This window comes from Cnephaeus nilssonii (assembly GCF_951640355.1).
Source record: "Cnephaeus nilssonii genome assembly, chromosome: 9".
Classification (NCBI taxonomy): Eukaryota; Metazoa; Chordata; class Mammalia; order Chiroptera; family Vespertilionidae; genus Cnephaeus; species Cnephaeus nilssonii.
The window spans coordinates 38453269-38476112 of NC_137080.1; the positions used below are offsets into that span (position 1 = coordinate 38453269).

Here is a 22844-nt window from a genome sequence, read left to right on the forward strand (position 1 = left end):
CACAGTAGATCAAATAAAGATAATGCTTTAAAAATATATACATTTGTATATATTTTAAATATATTTCTTTATTGATTTCAGAGAGGAAGAAATAGGGAGAGAGAGATAGAGACATCAATGATGAGAGAGAAGCATTGATTGGCTGCCTACTGCACGCCCCCTACTGGGGATTGAGCCCGCAACCTGGGCATGTGTCCTGACCATGAACTCCTGGTTCATAAGTCAACGCTAAATCACTGAGACACACCAGCTGGGCAAGATAATTCTTATTTAGAAAACATGGTTTTAGTAAAGACATGATAATGAATCTTAAGATAAATGAAAAACTTGAGGAAACGCAAGAAAATACTGAACAAAATCGTAATTTTGTACATTTTAAACATTACTTTGTATGCATTAGACAAAGTAGGCAGAAGATGGATATTAGATTGATAGTATATTAAGGTAAAACTAACGTATATTAGAAATTTTGCATTTGAGTTCTCCTTTCAAGTAATTGTGTTATTATGCTTATAAATTCGATCACATTTTAGGTTACAATTGAAGATTTCAGAATCCAAAAGCAGGCATTTCACATACCTCGTGATCTAATCCATGTCTGTGAAAATAAAAATTAGTAACTAACACTAAACACCTGAAAATTAAAGAACACTATCCTAAGTATCCATTTAGATAAGATAGATATTACTGTAATAACAGATAGCTATATTTAGGCAATAACAAAAAATGAGAATATTCCATAGGATACAGCTATGCTTGGAGATAAAGTCATATTCTTATTAAAATTGAATAAAGGTCAGAAAACTGAGCACATGAAATGACAGTAGTTCTTGTGGGTCAAGATTCTATATGAATACTAATTTTCCCCTATAACTTTATTTTTTCTAATTAAAAAATATAACCCTGTATTAACTCTGTAATAAATAAATCCTAAATTTAAATTTCTTTGGAGCAAAAGGCCATGAAATGCTATAAAGCTGTTATTTGCTGCTTTGAAGTATATATAATCTTAACATTTTTCTACAAGTTCTTGGATTGTGTTTTAGTTAACATGCTAATAGTTTTCTTTTATGAAAAGTTTTATGACTTTAGGATTTATTTTCTTTTTTAAAAAATTCAGTACAAAATTAAGACTATTCAGGATTTGGTGAGTTTAAAAGAAACAGATCGTCACTATCTATTGCACTTCCTAGAAGATGAAAAATATGAGGAGGTTATGGCTGTCCTTGGGAGTTTTCCACATATAACTATGGACATAAAATCACAGGGTAAGTGGGAGGTTTCTTTGTGGAATATTGCTTTCCTTTTGTTAGAATGGCTCTTGTTTGCTTGACTCAGGATTCTCCAAACACTTCATTTAATAACGTAACTTGTAATTAGACTTACAGAGTCTAATTTCCTATTTACCTGTCAGATTTACTATGATAGAAAATGATGTACACTTAATAGTTTTGAGAACACTAATAGAGTCCTAGTTTTATTATCCTCGTAATGGGAATGAAAGAGTTCCAGATGTAATGAAAGAAACTTAAAATGTATCCATTAATGTGAAAAACATAGCTGCTTAGTTCAAAAATTAATTTTAAAACCCCAACTTATTTATGTTCATGAAGCCTTGAAAATTACCATATTCTGTGCCACATTGCACGTGTTTTTCTTGACTTAACCTCTGTGTTTGGAGTGAAAAAAATAGAGATTGTTTATTTCAGCTACATAATTGCCCTGTTTGTTCCCATTTCAGTAGCTGAATAATATCGTGGAATTACCGAATTAGAGATTATCTGCTTCATTCCTTCATTATGGCATTGTTCTGAGCTTTGACATTTATTAAGCTACTGTTGTGGTAACATTCTTGTGGGACCAAGAATACAAACATGCATTAGGAATGGTTTCTGTCTTTAAAGGGCTTATAGTCTAACTAGAGGCCCAGTGCACAAAATTGGTGCATTAGTAGGGTCTCTATCGGCTGTTGGCTGCCAGCCCAGTACTCCCTCTCTTCCCCCAGCCGGCCCTGGGACAAACTCCCGGTCAAGGGGACAGTTTGCATACTATGCTTTTATTATATAGGATTGGGGGAAATAGGTCATAAACATAGGATTAAAATAAGGAATCATGGGCTAAAATAAGGAATCATGGGGTAAGTGTTAAGTGAATGGCACAGACTTAGTATATATATTCACTCAACAAATATTGAATAACACCACTACTGGGTGCTGGGGAAGCAGTGGTAATACAAAGCCTCTGCCTTACTGAGTTTACATTCTAATTGGAATTGAGATAGAAGGCTCTCAAAGATTGGGTGTTTTAGAAAGGAAGCTAAATTGCAATCTGGTTTCAATTTGGCTGGCGTATAGGATACATATAGTGAAAACTGGTGCTGCTTTGATGGGGGGGGGGCGGTATTAGGATTTCCTTGTGGGCCCATGAGTTTTCAAACATTAAAAATATAAAGCTTCATTCAGGAGCATAATAATTTAATTAGAAGCTATTAATCTAGTTTGAGACTGAAGAGATACTCTTTGATAATAATCAAGGGTTGTAAAAAGTACATGCTGCCTTAAAAAAAAATGAATGTTCGAGAGATTTTTTTTTTATCTTCACTCAAGGATACTTTTCCATTGATTTTTAGAGAGAGTGAAAGGGAGGGAGGAGTGGGAGAGAGAGAAACATTGATGTGAGAGAGACACATTGATTGGTTGCCTCCCACATCCACCTTAACCCAGGCCGGGGATCGAGCCTGCAGCTGAGGTACATGCCCTTAACCAGGAATCAAACCCGTGGCTCTCTGTTCCATGGGCCAATGGGAGAGATTCTTTATTAGATGTGTAAGGTACGATTATTCTGTCTCACTGCAGAACATTATGCTGTGTTTCATTCCATAGTATTTTGTATAGACGATTTATATTTTTACTATGCTATCCAAATGTATATTATGAATAGTGTAGTTAATGGAGGGAGAGTAGAATTACAGAAGCAGGAAAGGGGCATCTGTGTGATCCAGTGCTGGAGATGGTGGATCCCTTTTCCCACATTGCTGGAGGATATATAGAGTAAGCTCTTCTTCACTTTAAAGTGTCAGATGGCAGGTAGACACTGTTAGAGCTGTTGATTCATGTGCAGTGCTCATGCACATACAACTTTGCAGTCTTGATGAATATGTAGCCCAGATTTTGTTGATGTAATGGAGACTTGCAGAAGAAAGGATATTGTACCCTTTTTTGATGCCCAGCCAGTAATGGAGATAGCAGTTAAAGGTTGTTGGAGGCCATTGTTTTCCTACTGGTGGTGTGTCAGTGCAGACGAAAACAGAGTGTACTCATCTAAATCTGTTAAAATACACATGACAAACTTAGAAAAAACCTGGAGGCAGAAAAGCATAGTGAAGAAAACATTTATAGATAAAATCTGTAGGAAAAAAAATGAATACATTTGAATGCAGGATCATGTTTGGTAAGTTATATTAATTTTATTGTTAGTTTATTTTAATGTCATTTTAATATTAAAGTTTATTTCGTCATTAGACTTTGGGGCTGTGTGTGGCAAACATGGTTTTAAGAAATTAATTGCAGCCTGGCTGGTATGCTCAGTGGTTGAGCATTGACCTATGAACAAGGAGGTCATGGTTCGATTCCCAGTTAGGGCACATGCCGGGTTGTGGGCTCGATCCCCAGTGTGGGTTGGGCAGGAGGGAGCTGATGGATGTTTCTCTCTCATCATTGATGTTTCTATCTCTCCCTCCCTCCCTTCCTCTCCCTTCCTCTCTGAAATCAATAAAAAAAAAAAATCCTACCTAATAATAGACAAATATGCAAATTGACCATACCTCCGACACACCACAAGCCACACCCACCATCCAGTCAGAGCAAGTATGCAAATTAACCCAAACCAAGATGGCTACAGCTACAGAGAGCAAGGTTTCCTAGGTAACAGAGGAAGCCAAGCTTTCCACCTACCCTTGCCAGGCCTAAGCCTCCATTCAAGCTATAAAGTTTCAATTATAGAAAGTAAACAAATTCAAACAAATGGCGGCAGGATGGAGCTTGAGAGAGCAGGCCAAGGTTGCCGCCGGCAACAGGCGAAGCAAAGCTTTCCGCACACCCTAGCCAGGCCCACCCGCTTAAGGCAACAAAGTTTCAATTATAACCCCAACAGAAATGGCTGCCGGCCTCGGAGGGAGCCCCAGGCTTGGCTCCACTCCAGGCTACAAAGTTTCAATTGTAGAAGGAAAATAAATTCCAGATACCAGGGCCTGCGCTTGGGTTGCCAGGGGGCGTGGCTGGCCTGCAAACCACCACAGGCCCCTCGCTCATGCCGCCCCAGTCCCCAAGGGAACCCCCACCTGATCCAGGATGCCCTTCAGGGCAAACCAGCTGGCCCCCACCCCTGTACCAGGCCTCTATCCTATCTAATAAAAGAGTAATATGCAGATTGATCATCACTGCAACACACAATATAACTGCCCCCATGTGGTAAAGATCCTGCCCCCATGTGGACACAAGATGGCCATCACAAGATGGCCAGCAGGAGAGGGCAGTTGGGAGGCACCCGGCCTGCAAGGGAGGGCAGTTGAAAAGGACCAGGCCTGCAAGGGAGGGCAATTGGAGGTGATCAACCCTGCAGGAGAGGGCAGTTAGGGGTGACCAGGCTGGCAGAGGAGGAAAGTTGGGGGCAAACAGGCTGGCAGCAGAGTGGTTAGGGGGTGATGAGGCTGGCAGGCAGAAGCGGTTAGGGGCAATCAGGAAGGCAGGCAGGCAAGCAGTTGGGAGCCAGCAGTCCTGGATTGTGAGAGGGATCCCATATTGGAGAGGGTACAGGCTGGGCTGAGGGACAACCCCCCTCCATGCACGAATTTTGTGCACCAGGCCTCTAGTAAAAAATAAAAGAAATTAATTGCAAAATATATTTTTAAATATCTTGAAGTTCTTCCCTTAAAAATTAATCCTTTTTATGTGGCTTATAATACTAGTTTTAATTTATCCTGATAGGCAGGCACTGATCATACTGGTAAAATCTTGTGACTACAAGGTTTGCACAATTCAATAGAGTAACATAACTATTTTTAATATCACTGTGAGAGAAAGCTATGGTATGGTAGTCCTCACGTTATACTTTGTTTTAAAAAAACCTGGGTTTGAAATGTGGCAGTGCCAGTTTAGCCATTATGTGACCTTAGGTATTTTACTTTATTTCTGAACCTCAGTTTCTTCTTTAAAGTAGAAGTAACAATAATCCCTCATAGAGCTAGTTCAAGGATTTAAATGAGCACATTATTGAAGGCATCTATTGGGGAGCCTTATACAAAGTAGACAGTCAAATTATTTTTTTGAGTAAGTTTAAAATATAACATTTGAAATACTGAAGTATCAACTTCATTTGGGTAGGTGTTTAAGTTTTGTTGTTTGCATTGACATAAAGCTTAATTTTTATTTTTTATTCAAATTTTTCCTTTCGTCTTACAGTATTGGATGATGAAGACAGCAACAACATCACAGTAGGATCCCTAGTTACAGTGTTGGTTAAATTGACAAGGCAAACAATGGCAGTAAGTAATCTATTTGTATTTTTATGCTTTAAGTTATGTGTTATGTCACCCTAAAAAATATAATAAAAAGAAAAAAAAGTTATGTGGTAATGTTTTTCCATTTAATTTCTCATTTCAAGTTATATATTCTCAAATCAAAACTATTGAGTAGCAAAATCTAACTTTGCAAGTTATGTTAGCTGTTTTGAAATATTAAATTAACTCGTAGTTTTTCATATTAGTTTTCACACAAAACTTTGGAAATTAAATTAATTATTCATGTGATGGTTTAATTCCTTATAAAACATTATAATAGGGTAATATGGGTATAATTCTTAAATTTTTAAGTGCTATACAGAGTTTACTATTGATTATTGTTGAGAATTTCATCACCTATTCTTTTTCAGTCCACTCTTTAGAGCAGCGGTCGCCAACCTTTTGGACCTCATTGGACCACTAGTGGTCCGCGAACTATTGGTTGGCGACCGCTGCTCCAAAGGTTTTCTTAAACCAGCGGTCGCCAACCTTTCGGACCTCATGGACCACCAGTAGTCCACGGACCACTGGTTGGCGACTGCTACTTTAGAGAATTTACTCCCTTTAAAATTTTTAAATAAAAAAATTTAAAAATTATAATGAAAATACCCGATTTTAATGTGAAAAATTCATGCTGTCTGAGAAAAAATTCAGGCACTGCAAAAAGTATAGGAAGAAGTGAATATTACCTAAAATCCTACCCTTCTGATAGTATCAGTTTTGAAGCTCACCCCTTTAGATATCCTAATGCATGACTATCCATAAAGTTAAAGTATTTTTTTATAATCCTCACCCGAGGGTATTTTTTCCATTGATTTTGAGAGAGAGAGAGAGAGAGAGAGAGAGAGAGAGAGAGAGGACAGAGACAGAGAAACAGCAATGTGAGAGAGACACATCTATTGGTTGCCTCCTGCAGGCACCCCGATCAGGGACAGAGATTAAACCTGCAACCCAGGTACATGCCCTTGACTGGGAATTTAACCTGCTACCCCTTGGTGTGCAGGCTGATATTCTAACCATTTAGCAACACTGGCCAGGGCTTAAGTGATGTTTTTATCACAGATCCCTTCTCTCACTCACTACTCTCAGGAAACCCCTTGTCCGTTTCCAATGACCAGAATTCAGTCTTGTGCATATCTTTTCATATGTTTCTTCATTGGTTGTATTTGTATTTACTATCTGGACCTTTACAGTGCGTGCGTGCGTGCGTGCGTGCGTGTGTGTGTGTGTGTACACACACACACACACACACACACACACACACACACACTGGTATTTTTTCTCATTCTTTTTTATTAAATCTGATCATATTAAATGTTTCCTGCATCTTTTTTTTCTCATTTTCTATTACATTTATGATACTTCCCAAGTTATAACTTTAGTTGTAATTTGTTTTTAATAAACTGTAGTATTTCAACTCAGTTTATTCAACTAGTGGTAGATTTTAGCCTGTTCTGCTCTGGGGTCTGTGAGCATCTGTAGGAAACATTTGCTGCATTTAAACTCTGTCTAAAACCTCTGGTAGGAGAATCATCTTTTGTAGTAGGATATATCAAATCAAAATATGTGAATTTTATGGTAGCAAGTGGTAAGGAAGCATTTGTGTTACAGATTCTCGATGAGAGGTGCCTTCTGGGAGAAGAGGAAACTAAGCTAGTGGTCAGGATTGGTTTTAGAATCCAAATTTATACTACCTACATACTTTGGAATTCCCAGCTTGAGAATGAACAAAATATCGGCCTTGGGCTGTTGATACCTGGAATAATTGGTAAAAGAAAAAGCAAATCTGCCTTGGAGGAAGGAAAGTCTCAAGTATTTATTGTTCAGTTTTTGTGTGAACTGTACCTCAGAGTAATTATTAGAACCCAGTAGTAGATGAAAAAATGAAATTAACCAGAGATGATAGAATTAGATAAGAAGTTGGCAAATCTTTCTATAAAGGTCCAGTTAGTAAATATTTTTGGTGATAGAGCCTATGTAGTCTCTGTAGCAACTACTGAACTCACAAATGGGCATTGATTGTGTTCTAATAAACTTTGTTTAAAAAGCAGACCCCTAAATTAGGCAAACAGTTTAGAGTCTAACAATTGTCATTGTTTTTACTTGTTAGCTTTAATAATTTCAAGGACTTTATTAAACACAACCCACATTACTTGTCATCTTCTCAGGTAGATTCTTACTGGAATTTAAATGCTAAATGCACTGATTCTAAATGGATAGTATGGGGATGGATGTCTTTAGGGTATGTGGATTTTCTTGGTGTTCCACCTCTTAGTTATAGACCCAATGAGCAATATCACTGACAATAAAGAATAAACTAATATTTCTAGTAGTCTCATGAAGTTTTCATGTTGGAAAATAATATAATATATTCAAATTTTCATAACATTAAAATAGTCATGTCTGATTACTATTAGAATAAAAGTGAAAATTTAAACTAAAATATTTTTTCGTTTATAATGAGTTTACATATCTTAAGTCATTGCATTTATAAATTTCAGTACAGTGTACTTTTCAAAAAATATTCAAGACAGATGTGAGATATTTCAGAAGGTAATGTCTGAAGTATAATTTAGTGATTGCTGATTTTCCTGTTCTCGCCCCCCTCTCCAATGTCACCAATTTAAAAACTTACTGGTAATATATTTTGAAAGGTTGTTTTGCTTATCTGAAAGATGAATGCAGGTTGACAGATTATATTTTTCTTCTCGCTACCTCTAGGAAGTATTTGAAAAGGAGCAGTCCATCTGTGCTGCAGAGGAACAGCCAGCAGAAGATGTGGTAAAAACTTGAGTTTTCTTACAGTTCTTTCCTGGTGATAGAAATGTTTTGTTTAGTTTTCTGACTGATTTACATTTCTGTGGAAGAATCATTCAGTTTATGAAAACTTTACTTTAGCCATTCCCATTTAAAAATTACCATGACTCCCAAATGAAACTATTGCTATAATTTCTGAGTGTGTATGTGATTTACAGCAAGGCGATACTAACAAGAACAGGACAAAAGGAGGATGGCAACAGAAGAGTAAAGGACCCAAGAAAACCACTAAATCAAAAAAAAAGAAAACTGTCAAAAAAAAACCTATACCTATTCCTCCCTTATCACAATCAAAGCAACAGAAACAAAAGCAAGCAAATGGAGTCATTGGGAATGTAAGTTTATTATTGTTATTATATAATTATTGAGGTATAACATACACTAAAATGTTCAAATCTTATGTGTGCAACTCCTGAAATTTTACATATGTATGTATTCCTGAAACCCAGATCAAGATATAAAACCTTAACCACCATCCTAGAAAGCTCCCTTGTGCCCATTTTCAATCAGTGACCATTCCACCCACCTCCGTACTCTCCCCCCTATTCTATTATTACCATAGATTAGTTTTGCCTATTCTTAAACTTCATGTAAATGGACTTAATGTTTGGTTGCTTTGATTTAACATCATATTTGTGATACTCATTTGTATTGTGTGTAGCAGTAGTTCATTCATGTATGTATGTGTGTGTGTGTGTTATTCCATTGCATGGATATACTACAATTTATCTCTTCTGTAGTTGATAGACATGTGGATTGTTTCTATATTTGCTTATTATGAATAAAGGTGGTATGCTTATTCTTGTACATTTCATTTTGTGGACATTCATTTTTCTTGGATATGTACCTAGCAGTGGAATTACTGGGCCATAAAATTGGTGTGTGTTTTAACTCATTGAAAGAACCTGTCTTCCAAAGTTGTACCATTTTATGCTACTGCCAGCAAATAATGAGTCCAGTTCTTCCACATCCTCACCAGTATTTGGCTTTACCAGTCTTTTTAAAAATTTTAACCACCTGTGGTAGATCTGTTGTAGTATCCCTGTGTGCGGTTTTTATTTGTATTTACTTGATTAATGATAATGAGCACCTGTTCATATGCTTACTGGTCATTTTGGATATCCTCTTTTTCTAGGGGTTGTTTGTCTTCTTATGGATTTGTAGGATTCCTTTCTATATTCTAGATATTTGTCCTTTTTTACTCTTCATGGTAGCTTTTGGTAGTTCTTAATTTTAATGAAGTCTATTTTCATCAGTCTTTTATGGTTAGTTCGTGTCCTGTTTAAGACATTTCTGCCTATCCCAAGAACATGGAGATATCTTTGTTCTCTTTTAGAAGTATTATTATTTTACTTGTTATATTTAGCACTGTGATACATCTTAATTTTTTGTGAGTAGTGTGAGATAGGGATTATGGACCAGTTATTCTAGCACCATCTGTTAAAAAGATCATCCTTTCTTGTCTGAATTGCAATGGTGATTTGTTGTAGAACAAAGGGTTGTAACAGTGTATGTGCAGATCTGTTTATGGACTCTCAAATCATTTCATTGGTTATTTGTTTATTCTTGTGCCAGTGCCACACTATCAATTAATTAATTATGGTGGCTTTATGTTAAGTCTTGAAATATGGTAGTGTAAGTCCTCAAACTCTTCACTTCTTCAAAATGTTCTTGACTATTTAGATCCTTTGCATTTTCAGCTGAAACAATTTTCACACACACACAAAAAAGCTGCTGGGATTTAGACTGGTATTGCATTGAACCTATGATTTAATATGTGGAGAATTCACATGTTAACAATATTGAGTCTTTTTATTCTTAATCATGGTTTAACTTTATTAATTTGGATCTTCCTTAATTTTTCTCAGCAGTTTTTTAGTGACTTCCAGTGTCAGAGGTATAGCACATTTTTCATTAGATTTACTCAGATGCATCTGAGGCTTTCTGGTGCTATTGCTTCACATAACATTAAAATGTCATTCTGCAATGTTTAATTGTTGATGTATAGAAATACAGTTGCTTTCTAAATATTGACCTTATATCAAGGAGTCTTGATGAATTGACAATAATTCTCACCATTTGTAGATGTTTTTAAAAAGATTTTCTATGTACACAATTATGCCACCTGGAAATAAAAATAGTTTAGCTTTTTTTTCTTTTTAAATCTGTATGCTCTTTCTTTTTCTCTTAACATACTGGCTAGAACTTTCAGTGTAATGTTGATTAGACGTGAAGATGGTTGGTTATCCATGTCTTATTGATCTCGGGGAGAAAGCAAACATTATTTCACTATTAAGTGTGATGTTAGCTCTAGGGTTTTTGTAGATATTCTTTATCAGTTTAAGAAAGTGTTCCCCATTCTTCCCATGCTGAGAATTTTTATGAACAGATACTGAATTTTATTAAATGCTTTTTAAACTCCATCTAATGAGACAATTTTATGATTTTTCTCCTTTCTGTTAATATGGTGAATTATATTGATGTGTTAAACATTTTTAAACCATCATTGCATTACTGGAACAAATCTCATTTGTCATAACATAGTATCTTTTTAAAATATTTATCTGGATTTGATAATATTTGTTTAGGATTCCTAAATCTGTTTTTATGAAAAAATAGTGGTTTTTCAAGGAATTTGTCCATTTCTTCTTGAGTTATCAACTTTATTGACATAAAGCTAATAATAATAATATCCTTTATTTTTAATGTCTTTTTGATCTGTAGTTATGTCTCTTATTCCTAATATTGGTAATTTGTATTCTTTATCTTTTTTCCCTCTGGTCAGTTAGTCTTGCCTAATAACGCCTATCAATTTTATTTATTTACTATTATTTTTAAGAGAACTTTGCTTTTTTTTTCTGAAAAATATAAAATTATCACTGTGATATATTGCCAACTCTTGTTTATCTGTATTTGAATTATTCATGTATGGATTATCCAAGGAAAAATTTTTTTGTCTTTTCTTTTTAAAAAACAGCTTTATTATTTAAAGTATTACATATATCCCCCATAGTTTCCCATTGACCCCTTCTAGCACACCCCCACTTCCCACCTATCAATTTCATTAATATTTTCAAAGAACTAACTTGGTTTTGTTTGGGTTTCCCTTCTGTATATTTGCTTCCTCTTTAATTGATTTCTGATCTGTTTTATTTCTACTTTTTTTGCATTTAATTTTGCTGTTCTTTCTTTTGCTTCTTGAAATAGACTAGTAAGTATTTTGTTTGGGATATTAGCTTTTCTTACCACATGATACTATATCAGTTATAGAAGATAATATTGAACTACCAAAACAGTACTTTTCTATAAACTTCCTATTTCCCCTCTTCAAATAAATATATTGCATAATATATGTTTTTGAAGTATGAGCCATCTTAGCCATTGTGGTGGTATGCTTTGCAAATAGGAATAAAATATTTTTATTTTACAAAGTATGAAGAATGAATAAAATGTCTAACAATAGACAGGTAAGCCAAATGTTAAAGCCTTTCAGTCTGACTCCCACATACTTAATAAATAAGAATGTTTATAATTCTCTAAAATTCTACATAAGTAGTGAAATTGTGATTTGAGCTAATTTAAATAAGTGACATTCAGGGACTCAGAGTGATATAATCATTGAGACACTCAGGACTTTTGTGTTTGCTTTTTCCTTTTAGGAAGCTGCAGTAAAGGAAGATGAAGAAGAAGTTTCTGACAAAGGCAGTGATTCTGAAGAAGAAGAAAATAGAGACTCCCAGAGTGAAAAAGAGGATGGTAGTGACAGAGACTCTGATAGAGAGCAAGATGAAAAACAAAACAAAGATGATGAAGCAGTAAGACTTAGGGGTTTAAATAATTGGAATTATACCTCAGATGATAATTTTGGTTTTTGTTATTATTTATTTGCTTGCTTCTTTGCTTGTCAGTTTGCTTCCAGTATATTTTCTAATCCTGTATTGTTTTGTAGGAATATATTTGAGGAATAGTGGTCAGAATTATAAAGATTTCAGAGAGAGAGTAAGGGAGAGGGATAGAAAGAAACACCTTGGCTGCCTCCTGCACACCCCCTACTGGGGATTGAGCTTGCAACCCAGGCATGTGTCCTGACCGGGAATAGAACCAGCGACCTTCTGTGGCATGATGCTCAACCAGCTGAGCCATACCAGCTGGCTAATTTTCTTAAAGCTTAGATTGCTAAGTAGATTAGGATCTGGGTCTGAGGTGACTTCAGTTCAGTCTCTTAAAGCAATTTTCAGTGCTGAAGATGACTGGAAGTATGAGTAAAGAAAAATGGATTATGAAATAGGTAGCAGTTTACTTGGAAGAGTCTCTCAGAAGTTCAATGTAATGTTTAGGGTAAAGAAACATTACTGTGAACTCTAAAGTCAAGAGGTTGGTTAAGGGAAATGCTAACATTTATAGAAAGCCACCTTATTTGAAGAGGTATATTAGACATTAAGGAAAGGGGAGTTTCTAAGCAATTTATTAAGATTGTGAAGTTATAGAGAACAGAAAACAAAATCTCATGACATGGCATTAAGTTGCCCATGATTTATGGGAGGACAATAGGAAGGAATATTTGGTGGATACATAATGGTCATTACAAGTTCCCTGTAAATGATTTCTAACTGATCTGCTGTTTTCTTTATGTTTGTGTTGTTCTTTTTGACTGGCCATTTATCTAAAATAAGTGGTTTAGGAGAGAAAAAGAGATTCCCTGAATAACCTCTGAGGCAAAAGATAAAGGGCAAGGGTAAAAGTAAAGGAAATAATGTACCTGCTCTTGGGAGTGGTGGGGGAAAAATAAGGATGATTGTTTTTTGTTTTTTTAAAAAAATATATTTTTATTGATTTCAGAGAGAAAGGGAGAGAAGAGAGAAACAGAGACATCAATGATGAGAGAACCATTGATGGGCTGCCTCCCGCACACCCCCCACTGGTGACCGAGCCTGCAACTCAAGCATGTACCCTGACAGGGAATCAAACTGTGACCCCCTAGTACACAGGTCGACTCTCAGCCACTGAACAACACAGGCCGGGCCATACTTGGGGAATTAAGCTGATAGAAAATTAAAACTTAGCAAAGAAATTATCCCTAGCCTTGCTTTGAGAAAGAGTTTACATATTCCTTTCTGAGTCTATTAGGGTTAGAAGAGTTGATTCTTAGGATTCGAGTCTCTTCAGATGACCAAAAATACATTCATTTAATTGACAAAAATTACACAAATAACAAATAATTATTCATTATCTGTCATATTCCAAGCACTACATTAGATGATAGGAGGGCAAAGCCAAATGTGAAACAGTTTCTGCCCTTGAATGATAGTAGGGTAGTGGGCAAGGCAGGTAAACAAACATTAGAGTGCAAAAGAGATTATGCACATTTAGGGCAGGGTGCAGTTATAGCACCAAGGAGAGAGCAGAGGGAAATTTGTGGAATTCAGGGACTCATACTTCAGGCTTTAGATGCTCCTGAAAGAATAACGAGTAGGGATTTACCAGGTAGAGAAAGGGGAAAACAAAAATGGAAACAGGGTTTAGGAGACGTGAAATAGCTTTGTGAGTTCAGAGAAGTCTAGGTAGTTTGAAATGACTGTAATAAAGAGTGCAAGGAGGAAGGCAGTGATAGGAGATTGTAGAGATGGGCCAGGTCAGATTGTGAACGGAACTGTGGTCATGCTAAATGGGTTAGATTTGATGCATGAAAAGTAGTGTTGTAAGTTTTGAGCAGGGAAATGATCAGATTGGTCTGACTGAACTTAGCAGTAGTTAGCGTTTTCAGGAATAGTCCTATATAATAAAAGGCTAATATGCAAATTGTCCCCTCAACCAGGAGTTCAACCAGGGGGTGAGGCCGGCTAGCCAACCGCCTATGGCCCCTCCCCCGGCCAACCCGGCCTGATCTTGGCCCTGATTGGGGCGGGTGGCCAGACACCACCCGTGCATGAATTCATGCACCGGGCCTCTAGTATAGAATAAGATGAAAACTCCTCAAAATGATTGAAAACATACTTGATTTCATTTAATTTTTATTTTACTAGGAGTGGCAAGAATTACAACAAAGTATACAGCGAAAGGAGAGAGCTCTACTGGAAACCAAATCAAAGATAACACATCCTGTTTATAGTCTTTACTTTCCTGAGGTGAGTTATACATGGCCTAGTGTTTTCCTTATTCCATTCACTTTCTCTTCATATATTTCTCAGTTGCCATTTATCCTTCTGTGGTGGGTACTGGCTCAGATGTGCTAAATGCAGTCTATTCTTGATAGGCCTCATTTCTGAGGCATATATTTCTTTTTTTAAGATATGTTTTTATTGATTACAGAGAGAGGAAGGGAGAGGGAGAGTGAGAGAGAAACATCAGTGATGAGAGAGAATCATCAATCGGCCGCCTCCTGCACACCTCCTATTGGGGATCAAACCCGGACCCCAGGCATGTGCCCTGACAGGGTATTGAACCATGAAGGATATATCTCTATATGAATTATGTATTTAAAAACAGGATTGTTAACTTTTTAAGAATTTTTGTGGTTTACTGTGCATGTGTGCAGATTACTAAGCGTTGTGCTTTATGATGATTTCTCATTAGCAGTTCAGGCAGCTACTCATACAAATGCGAATTTTGGCTCTAACTATGTGGCTATTGTGAATCTTTCACTTCTATCAAGTTTTAAATAGGATGAACGTTCTTAAACTTTTCCCGTGGGCTTTCTCTGTCAGTCCTATACTGGCCGCCTGGAGCTACTAGACTTGCTGTGGTCCCAGTAATTGCCTCAGTCTTTGGCAGTTGTGGGACCAGCTAAAGGTCAGTAATTGTGAGCATGACTGAGCCCCTGGCTCCGGACAGGTCATTGCAGTGCTGCTTGTTCCCTTGTCCTTGTTTACTTTGTGCTTCTGGCTTGCTCAACTTTTGATCTCCTTGATAGGCTATATTTGCCTTTCAAATGAATGGGATGTGCTTGACATTTCACTGCTGTGGCTAGAGGTCAAGAACTAGTTGCCTCAGTCAGGGAAGCTGTTCCACAGACTGCCTCACAGCTTTGCCACAGAACCTTCGGTTTACCACTCATGTTTGGCAGGTGATTTCAGGTTAACTTTGCTTTCTGCTCTAGAATGTCAATGCAGAGTTGCTGGGGGCTGCTGAAAGCAAATTCCTAAGTAATTTGGCTTTCCTAATAATAAATTGAGTCGCTCTGACAGGCTTTTGTTGTGACTTGGTGAGACGTCAGCCCAGGATTCCATTTTAATGGGCACGCTGATCCATGGCATGTCCTGAACATTAGCCCATCTGTTAGGGGCGTTTTTCCCATTGCACTGGTCATCTGCCAACCACAAGGCTCCTGAAATCAAGCGAATAAATTCACTCAGTGATTCATTTTTAAAAGTACCATGGGATTCTATAAGCTGCATAATTTTTATCCTTTTAACAGTTTCATTTTAGACCATGCTTAGTTAACAGGCAAAATATTCATTCACTTTCTTAGAACATTTTAGCAGTAAAAATACCTTTTCCCAATTTAATCTGCATCTGCATGTTAAACATCTCAAAGTACCATTTATCAGATAAAATTTATTTAGGACTTTTCTAATGTTTACCTGTCTACTTCCCAAGTATCTACCCAACTACCCTAACTACCACACTACCCACTTAAAGATTTATATTAATAATTGACTTACATGTTGTTGAAACTCATTTCCTATATTTAATATGTTAAGAATGGTTGGGAATCACACACAACAGAAAAATAATTTTATTTAACATGCAAATAACTCTGGGTAGAGCATCTTTTCCACTTTCACCTTGTGCATCAGAGTTTAGGCACAGGTGCCATGCCACAGATTGATATTTCCATGCTTCTTAATAAATATTCTGGAATGAGTCTCGTTTTAATAAGTAGCCTGGAAGAGGCATTCTCCACGTGGAGAAGTAAAGAAGAAATGCATGTTCTTGAACATATCTCTGTGCTTCTTATGTTACATGCATGTTCTGACAGTGAAATGTCACCACTACCTAAATAACAGAGGCCTTTACCTCACTTCATTAATAATCATAACTTATTTATTGCAGTCTTTATGCTAGACATTCTAACATATTTTACTTGTATGATCTCAGTTCATCTTTACTACACAGCCTGAGGTAGGCACTCATCATTTAACAGAAGAGAAAAGCAATGGTTAGAAAAGTGAAATAATCCAGGCCTGTGTGGCTTTAAAACATAATTGGCAAACTGCAGTGTGCAGACAGATCTGCTTCCCTCCCGCTCTTGTGAATAAAGTTTTATTGTAAATGTTTTACTGGAGCACAGCCACATTCATTCTTGTCCTGCTACAATGGCAGAGTTGAGTAGTTAAAACAGACTCTATGGCCCACAAAGCCCAGGTATTAATACTCCACTTTCAGGCAATTACGTTTTTACCCACTTTGTGTGTGCAAAACACACAGACAAACTTATATACATACACATATACCTGTTGTGGTCATCCTAACCCTCAGGTTAAGCTGAGGATGGGTTAATCATGTACTTGTGATTTATTTATTCTGTTTATTAATGTTGTATTACTTTGTTGTTAAAGTCATTTAAACAAAAGAGCTTTTAATTTTAATGCCTCATGGTTAAAATAAAATGGGAAGTGCAAGTGATTTTGTCTTAAACACAAACATTTTTCCTATGAAACTTCAGTACTAGTCAAAAGTTACTTTTTTTAGCCTTCTTTTGGATGATTGAGAATTTAGAATAGTCTGTTGTTGTTTTGGTTATGTATTTAGAATATTCTAGAGTTTATTTTATTGTTGGCTCCAAAACATTTTTTAAGCTATTTTAGAAAGATATCTTTCCTAAGCAGATGACTAAACAATCACCGATGTACGGTAATATAGTGATGATAACTGAGCAGACTGGAGTTAAGTGCTTCCAGGCTGCTTCGTCGTCTTTTTTTTTTTTTCTTTAAGTTTTTCTGTCTCTGTTGGTTCTCCCTGATGTCCCTGCTATGCTTTCTGGTGACAGGTGTTTTTTTTTTTGTTTTTTTTTACCCAGCTCCTTTTCTGTTCCTAACCTAATCTTTTATGAAGTACACCTAAAAATGCTGAACTTATTAATATGAAAATCATGTGCAGTGAAAGGTATAAATAGACTCTTAGATTTCAAGGTGGTCTCTTATGAGTAATGTGTTTCAATTTATTGATTTCTCATTTGGTTGCCCAAGTCTCTTCCACTCCTACTTTCTGACTTTTGCTTATTATTAGCTGAGATTTCTAAGATTATTTGCTAGATGCTATTGTAATAGTTTATACTGTTTTCTTTTTAGAATATTTTATTTTTTTTAGTTTTCTTAAGATTAATACAGAGGCCCATTGATAGGGCCTAAGGGGCCATTGGAAACCCCAAACTTCGATACAAAATTCTTTTGGAGAGCAGATCTACAAATGGATAAGAAAATTTTATTTGTTCAGTAAATATTTGTTATACATCTATTTTGTACAGTACAACAATGAATAAAACAAGAATAATACCTCTTAATTGAAACAAGGCAAAACTCTAGTTTTTTCTGATTATTTATATTCTTTTTTTTTTTTCATTTGCAGGAAAAACAAGAATGGTGGTGGCTTTATATTGCAGATAGGAAGGAGCAGACATTAATATCTATGCCATATCATGTGTGTACACTAAAAGATACAGAAGAGGTAACTATCCAATTATAGTATTTTAGTTTTTACAAATGCACAGCATCTCATCATCATGCTGCTTCATAAAATTTGTTTTTAGAAAACAGTTTATCATATTTGGCTTATTGCATTTTAAGACATTTTAAACTATTCTCTGATGTCTACTGGGGGAAGGTCATTTAAAATTTATAAAGTTTGAATGGCTAAGGTAAACAACTTGGTCAGTCTTTGAAAAAACTTGTTTTCAACTTATTTTTGGAAGTTTTCACTGTGTCTAAGAACGTATACCTTTCCTTCTCTCTAGTATTTCATTGTATTGTACAAAAATGTATGATTTTTTATTCTTATTAGATTAGTGCTAAGATATATACCTTTCCTAAAAACAAATGTAAGAATGGGTGATTAGATTTTCAGTGTGCAATTTTTGATTATGTGGCATTGGCCACTGTTGTGATGAATCTATTTTACCTCTTGGGAACGCTTTTCTTTTTTATTCTTGATTTTTTTTTTTTTCCTACTCCTCACCCAAGGAGTGAGGATATTTTTTCCATTGCTTTTTAGAGAGTAGAAGGGAGGGCGGAGGGGAATAGAGAGAGGAGAGAGTAACATCGATGTGAGAGAGACACATTGATTGGTTGCCTCCTGCACACACCTTGACTGGGGTCTGGGATGGAACCTGCAACTCAGGTATGTGCCCTTGACTGGGAATTGAGCCTGCAACTCAGGTATGTGCCCTTGACTGGGAATTGAGCCTTTGGTGCGAGGGCTGAAGTTCTAACCACTGAACCACGTGGGCTAGGGCTAGTTTAGTTTTTAAATTCAGGTTATAATCAAGGATCATGTATTACGTTTGGTTGTCATTCTTCTTTAAGAAACTTCCTTGGCCTTTTTCTTTTTCAATTTTTCATGCCATTGATATTTTTGAAGAGTCTAGGCAAGGCATTTTGTAGACTATCCCTTCGTTGAATTTGTCTCATTAGTTACTTATGGTTATATTCATTTTAAACATTTTTGGCCAAAATACTACTCAGATGCTGTAACCTTAGTGCATCACATCAGGGGCACAAATGTATCAGTTCTTCCCATATTGCTGATATTATGGTTGATCATTTAGTTAAAGCTTTTCTCTGTTGTGAAAGCTATTTTTTTTTTTCTAACCTGGGGGTGATACTTGGGTACCATGTGACTATCCTGTTCTTCAACAATTTCTTACTCATTGTAGCATACATTGATGATTCTTGCATGCATCAATTTTTACTATGCTGGTTGTATTCAGTGTAGTTTTAATGAGTGAATCTGAAGATTGAAAATCAGGGTGTTTGAATTGTATTTCATTTTGTATCTGTTTGTGACTATTCTTTTTTGTGAGGTTATTGGTCTTTTAATTGGTTTTAGAATTTTTTTTTAATATTATGAAAACAACCCTTTGTTATATGTATTGCAAATGTTTCTCCCCAGTTTGTTTTACTATTACGATTGTTTTTACCAAGCAAAATTATACATATTTGCTTACCCATTTATTTATTTGGAGTTTTTTAATAATGGGATTAAGTAATTTTTCTTTTATTATTTTTAGGTCTTTGTATTTTAGTTGTTAGGAAGACCAAACTGTGAGATCAATAATAAAAGAAAAAAGGTTCTCCCATCATATTTTTCTAGTTTGTATTAATGGCATATTTTTAAAGATTTTAAAAATAATTTTTAAGTTGATTTTTATTTTTTTATTTTATTTTATTTTTTTAAATTTCTTTATTGATTAAGGTATCACATATTTGTCCTCATCCCCCCATTCCCATCCCACACCCCTCCCCACACATGCCCCCATCCCCCTGTTGTCCTTAACCGCTGGTTAGGCTCATATGCTTGCATACAAGTCCTTTGGTTGATCTCTCCCCTTTACCCCCACCCTCCCCCTCCCCTCCCTCTGAGGCCCGACAGTCTGATCCATGCCTCCTTTTTTCTGGGTCTGTTCTTGTTCATCAGTCTATGTTGTTCATCATTTCCCCTAGATGAGTGAGATCATGTGCTATTAGAAATACACTTATAAGAACCGAAAATGAGACAAGCAATAATGGTTATGCTGAAAGGCAAATGAATCAGTCTGTAGTGAGTTTCTTTCTGGGCCAACAGTTCTTTTGAGACCCAATTTCAATGTCCAACAGTTCCTTATGTGTACATGTCAGCACTGACATTACAGTTCTAGATGGTGGACAAATGGTGGTAATGCAGGTCCGACTCTCTCTGGTTTGGTCCTGGGCAACCTGCAGTGATGCACAGCTGCTAACTGCTAGTATGGGAAGGCCACGTCAGCGTCTTCCATCTCTGGACTGCTTCTCTTCTGTCTTCATGGCTGGAGTAGTCCTGTCGATTGCTCTCTGTTGCTGGAATCCACATGGTCTCGGAGTTGTTTTCTGAAAATATACAAACATATTCTCGACCAAAAGTTAATAAAGGAATATTTTCTATAAATTTGACTTGGGATCCTATTTCATTTTTTGCCCAAATGATTTTCCTCTGGCTTGTTTTGACACCTTGTGTGTTTTTCATGGGTGTCTTGCTTTTAGCCTTACAATTAATTTTCTAAAGTAGAGAGAAAGAAGAGAGGGAGAGAGAGACATAGACATCAGTTTGTTGTTTCATTTATTTAAGCATTCATTGGTTAATTCTTATATGTGCCCTGACAGGAGATCGAACCCACAACCTTGATGTATCCTCATGATGCTCTAAACAACTGAGCTACCCAGTTGGGGCTTAATGGCATATTGTAATATATAATCTTGCCTACAAAATCTGAATTTTGGAGATTGGAGGCAAATAATCAGAAATTCCAAATGTTATCTTAAATATGTATTCTTCCTTTGTCCAAGTAGAATTGAAACTTCTAAGACTTTGTAACTCTATATTTGAAGTTTATTATTTGATAGGAAATAAAATATCTTCTTGACCTTTTAAGGCATTGAGCATTTGTAAAGGAAAAACGCAACTTCTCCTGTGTTTCTACTTTACTCAATCACATTACTAACAACCTCACAACACTTCTGACACAGATGTGTTGGTTCGCCCCCCACGCCAAGCAATTCTCTGTCATACCAGCTAAGTGTCCTACAGTTTAACTAAATGCTGACACTATCTACCTGGATAATGTCAGATCTCACAGGCTAAGCTCAGTCCCACAAGACTGCTGTCCCCCACTTTCCCACTTCAGGTGCCACTCACAAGTCCCAGGTTGTCACCTGTACTTCTCACCAAATGGCTAAAAATCAGGGTCCCATGACTCCCTCCCTGGGTTCAGTAATTTTCCAGAATGGCTAACAGAACTCAAGGAAACACGTGTACCATCCTATCTAATAAAACAGTAATATGCAAACTGACCATCACTCCAACACACAAGATGGCCGCCTTCATGTGGACACAAGATGGCCACCAGGGGAGGGCAGTTGGGAGGGACCAGGCCTGCAAGGGAGGGCAGTTGTGGGCAATCAGGCCAGCAGGGGAGGGCAGTTGGGAGGGACCAGGCCTGCAAGGGAGGGCAGTTGGAGGCGATCAAGCCTTCAGGGGAGGGCAGTTAGGGGTGACCAGGCCAGCAGAGGAGGGAAGTTGGGGGCGATCAGGCCTGCAGGGAAGGGCAGTTGGGGGGGACCCAGGCCTGCAGGGGAGAACAGTTAGGTGTGACCAGGCCTGCAGGGGAGGGCAGTTAGGGGTGACCTGGCCTGCAGGGGAGGGCAGTTAGGGGCAATCAGGCTGGCAGGGGATCAGTTAGGCATCAATCAGGTTGGCAGGGGAGTGGTTAGGGGGTGATCAGGCTGGCAGGCAGAAGCGGTTAGGGGCAATCAGGAAGGCAGGCAGGCGAGCAGTTGGGAGCCAGCAGTCCTGGATTGTGAGAGGGATGTCTGACTACCAGTTTAGGCCCGATTTCTGTGGGCAGTCAGATATCCCCCAAGGGGTCCCAGATTGGAGAGGGTGCAGGCTGAGCTGAGGGACACACACCCCTGTGCACGAATTTCGTGCACTGGGCCTCTAGTTTTGTTATAAAAAATATGATAAAGAATATAAATGAACATCCATATGCAAGAGATACATAAGAAAGGTATGTGGGAAGGGGCATGGAGCTTTCATGCTCTTTCTGAGTATACACTCTCCCAGCACCTCCATATGTTGACAATCTCGGAAGGTCTCTGAACCTCTTGTTTGGGAATTTTTATGTAGGCTTCATCATGTAGGAGTGATTGATCATTAACTCAATTTCCAGCCCTTCTCTGGAGAATGGGGTGGAAGACTGAAAGTTTTAAGCTTCTCTAATCATGGCTTGTCTTTCTGGTGACCAGTTCTTACCTAGGAGTCCACCAGAAGTCACCTCATTAGAACAAAACATTCCGATCACCCAGGAAATTCCAAGGGATTACGATCCAGGGTCAGAGAGCAAATATTAGAACAAAAGATGCTTCTAGTATGCTTGTCACTTAGTAAATTATAGGGATTTGAGGAGCTCTGTGCCAGGAACCAACAGCAGGGACCAATATATTTATATATTCTATTATTTCACAGCATTTATCTTAGAAATAAGTAAATTTGGCAAGAATTATTACCTTTCTGGTGAAGTCTTTATTTCAGCATTTCATTAATTTTACTTTTATACCCTACCTACTTCATTTCTTCAAGTTGTGATGGTCAACAAAGAACTTTGTTGCTTTAAATATACTTTCTTAAATTATGGCGATACAAATTAACCCCATCAATTCTGCATAATTTTATTCCCTTTTGTATAGTATATATAATGTATGACATAAGTATCATATACATATTTGCTGTTAGAACTTTTGTA

General features: G+C 37.0%; 1 protein-coding gene across 2 annotated transcripts in view; it reads left to right on the forward strand.

The window, feature by feature from the left end:
- The window catches only part of SEC63 (SEC63 homolog, protein translocation regulator), a 66751-nt gene that overhangs the window by 40425 nt on the left and 3482 nt on the right, over positions 1 to 22844 (forward strand). For both annotated transcript variants that reach the window (XM_079779869.1, XM_079779870.1), the window contains 7 exons: positions 1121 to 1268; positions 5460 to 5542; positions 8279 to 8338; positions 8533 to 8709; positions 12034 to 12189; positions 14398 to 14499; positions 17942 to 18040. In XM_079779869.1, the coding sequence (XP_079635995.1) occupies positions 1121 to 1268; positions 5460 to 5542; positions 8279 to 8338; positions 8533 to 8709; positions 12034 to 12189; positions 14398 to 14499; positions 17942 to 18040 (825 nt within the window). The remainder of the gene's footprint in view (positions 1 to 1120; positions 1269 to 5459; positions 5543 to 8278; positions 8339 to 8532; positions 8710 to 12033; positions 12190 to 14397; positions 14500 to 17941; positions 18041 to 22844) is intronic.